Source organism: Musa acuminata, chromosome BXJ2-1 (assembly GCF_036884655.1).
Source record: "Musa acuminata AAA Group cultivar baxijiao chromosome BXJ2-1, Cavendish_Baxijiao_AAA, whole genome shotgun sequence".
NCBI lineage: Eukaryota > Viridiplantae > Streptophyta > Magnoliopsida > Zingiberales > Musaceae > Musa > Musa acuminata.
Genome location: NC_088338.1, coordinates 15277090 through 15280682, shown reverse-complemented (window position 1 = coordinate 15280682; position 3593 = coordinate 15277090). Strand labels below are relative to the sequence as shown.

The 3593-nt window shown below is 46.3% G+C and overlaps 1 protein-coding gene across 1 annotated transcript; it reads left to right on the top strand.

Moving 5' to 3' along the window:
- Nucleotides 1-1853: 1853 nt before the first annotated feature.
- Nucleotides 1854-3041, top strand: LOC103998599 (probable F-box protein At1g44080). The gene has a single exon (XM_009420105.3). It carries the CDS (start codon nucleotides 1854-1856, stop codon nucleotides 3039-3041), a length of 1188 nt encoding a protein of 395 aa, XP_009418380.3.
- The last annotated feature ends 552 nt before the right edge of the window (nucleotides 3042-3593 follow it).

The following is a 3593-nucleotide window of genomic DNA, read 5'->3' as shown; positions in this document are numbered from 1 at the left end:
TACCCTATGAAGATGCACGGCATGGATCTTGGTGTTAACTTATATGAAGCATAGGGGCATAACTAGGGATAACATAAACAACCAAATACTTTAAGTTTTTAAAGATTTAAAATTTTATGAAATAGTTTTTTAAATGGTGACTAGAGTTGTAAGACGGGAGTAAGCATGCGATTAATGAGGTGGACTACAATTTGAAAGGTTATTGATAAAAAAATTGGTGGCATAAAGGCTTGATGTAAAAGGGTGAAACCAGTTTCAATTATATATCGATGTTTTCTAACTAGTTGAAGAGTATGTGATGGTGACTTGAGATGAGAGATAGGTTTTTAGGGCTTGGTATTTATCTCCTCTATCAAAATAGACTGTTTTAATGGTAGACTGGAAGAAGTTCTCGACTAACTTTCTAAAATGAGTAAAAATTATGGAGACTTCATATTTATGTTTGAGAGGGTATAACTATGTATATTTAGTAAAGTAATCTATGAAGATGATATAAAATTTAAAATTATCAAAAGAAGTGGTTGAGATAGGCTCTATTTAGTAAAGGAATATATGAAAATGATATAAAATTTAAAATTATCAAAAGAAGTGGTTTAGACCGGGCTCTAGACATTAGTGTAGATAATTTCAAATGGATTGAAATGGGATATGAAAGATGTTCTAATAGATAATCTATGACTTTTATTACTAAGACAAGGAGGAGGCTGAGTAGCAGCAAGAAGGGGGGTTGGTGGTGGGTGTAGGGAGTGGAAGGAGGCTGTTGGAGCAGGCAAACATAGAGAAAATAACTGGCGTAGGGAGTAGAAGGAGGCTACATCAAGGCAGATCAGGAGAGAAAAGGCAGACGCTCAGCTCACTTGAAGTCCACCGGTGAGGAAAATCAACGGCGAGCAGCCACTGAAGGAAGAAGAGGCAACAATTTGAGACTTCCTTGTGATGGGCGATCATAGTGAGGAAGAAGGGGGCGCTTACCTCTTATTTCTTCTCGACAATGCTTGCCTCTAGTGATTCGCTAGTGAGGAAGATGTGGGGATGGTGGTCGGAGTGAGCTTGTTAACAACAATGCTCAGGGCAATAGATGAAGATGGACGATCAGGTCCTTCATGAAAGTGCCTTCAGTGTCACGATGAAGAGGATGGGTTGGGGTGGGCGATGTATGTCGGGTAGGAGCGCCGTTGTTTCATGATCCCAACCCGGTTCCAGAACCTGTCAGTGTTCGCTGCCTAGATTGAGGTTCGTCGGTTTGAAATCCACCAGTTAAATCAATAGCGGTTGTAAGTAGAGTCTGTCACTGAGTAGAAGAGGCAGCTTGAAAGAAATCGACATCATTAGATTAGACTACTTCTGCCGAGCAAGATGTTTCAGTCTGAGAAGGACCGTCGACCAGAAGTTTTGCTACAACCGATGATAGATGAGGAAATCGATTGACGGATGGGTACTGTTGCTGCAGATCAACGAAGGTAACAAGGGAAATGCTCGATGCAGAGATGGGCCATTATTGCTACAGAGACAGTAGGCTAATCAACAGAGAAATTATTGTTGAGCGAAGGGATCGAAGAGAGATAATCGACAGTGGAGAAAGGAGATTGAAGGGGAAGGCTTGCTCGATGTGCTATGATACCATATTGAATTGAGGAAAGAGATAATTTTATTTACTTAAGAAATAATATTTATAGATGTATTGAGTAAGATATTTTCCTTATCAATCACTCAAATGATAATCGAATCAGTTATTCAAATATAAGATTATCTCTATCATGATTAATCAGATCTTTTATCACTAACAAACCAAGAAGATTCAATAAAAAAGGAATTAAAGGGGCGGAAGTGACGTCGAGAAAGGGAGACGCACGATGGCCGACGAAGTCCCAAGAAGAGCGATGTGGGCCGGGCTCCGATCGCAGCTCGTCATGCTCACCTCCCAATTCTTGACGAGCGCCGACGATTATCAGCGTTTCCGCGCCGTCTGCAAATCGTGGCGCTCTGCCATCCCCCTCCGGCCGGATCACCTCCCTACGCAGCTCCCTTTCCTCCTCCTCGTCTCCACGTCTGAACCAAGATTCCGATCCGCCTTCCGCCTCACCGGCGCCTCCACCGGAAATGTTCGCTCGCTACCTAACACAGCCAATATGTCCTGCATTGGCACCTCCTTCGGCTGGCTTATCCTCCTCTCTATGGAAGGCCATTTGATCAACCTCTTCAACCCCGTTACCGCCGAGGACATTCGGCTCCCCTCCCTTGATGGTCTCCCGTTTGATCATGTGGCGCCGGACGCCGATGCGGCCGCGATTGTCGTAGAGAAGGCTGTATTATCCTCGGATCCCACGCTCGACCGCGAGTTTGTGGTTGTCCTCTTCATACGCGACGTGAACATTGGATGGTGTACGTGGCGCCAAGGTGACGAATCATGGACGACAAACGCGAATCCTGGGGTGCAACCTACGTCCCGGATGCGCGACGTCGTTCCCTACGGCAACCGGATGCTGTGCGCGATATACGGCGGCAACGACTACTTGGCGGTCCTCCAGGTTGACCCAGGTCCGCCGGGGAGGGCGACGATTGCCGCATGGTACGGCATGCCGACCTGCGTGCCGCGCACTTATCGCCCCACCCACTTGGTTGTATCGAACGGAGAACTGCTGCTGGTTACGTTCGATTACAATAGGACTGCAGACGGGGAGATGACCCCCGGATTCCGTGTCTTCAGGCTGGAGACAGGCGGCATAAACAGGCCGGCGGTGGCCATCGAAGTGGAGGATATCGACAACCGTATCTTGTTCTTGAGCCAGAGCTCGTCCGTGTCCGTCGGCGCTGATGACTTGGGGTTCCAGGGGAATGCCATCTACTTCGTCTTCAAAGAAGAGATTGAGCAGGGGGAATATAGGTCGGTGTGGAATGTCGGAGTTCAGAACTTAGAAAGTGGTGAGATCACCGAGGTTGTTGATTCGGACGTGCCCGATGAGAGCGGGCTAAAGTGGCCGGTACGGTCGTCGGACGTCCCCCGATGGATGCCGCCCAATCTGCGCAGCTACAATCAATGATGGTAACCCGACGCCTGCTGTTTTTCACCGGTAAAGTGTTCGTCTCATTTCCCTTGTGCAGTCAAATCTGAGCAATCGGAATAAGCAATGAAGCCATTGAAGTTTCTTCTTTTGTGTTACACTTCCCTCTCATAAACTGACCCAATAATGCGTTATGTCACTATTAACCCCATGACGGAATGCAGTTTTCTTAATATGCGTGTCTATGTTAATTTTATGTCAGGGTATGGCAAGTCTTAATGTTTCTCTCTCTCTCTCTCTCTCTCTCTCTCTCTCTCTCTCTCTCCTTGCGTTTTAAATACTTGGTATGAAAATGTTATCGGGATTTGATGTTTTGGTTTGAGCGGTAGCTAGTCAAAGCTCAGTCCATCGCTAGTGATCTCCCCTTCCAATGTTGTAGTGATCAACGTAGAAGCTACTATGAGAATGCCACCGATTCCTTCCCAGAATTGGCCTGCGATTTTTTTCTAAAATCCAAGTGTATCTCCTTCTTCATGCATGGATGCCTTACTCTCCCCACCTCATCCACGTGGAATGGACCCCATCCCTCCG

What these genes read in the sequence shown, in the direction of transcription:
- LOC103998599 (XM_009420105.3), top strand. Translation starts at nt 1,854, where the DNA reads ATGGCCGACGAAGTCCCAAGAAGAGCGATGTGGGCCGGGCTCCGATCG.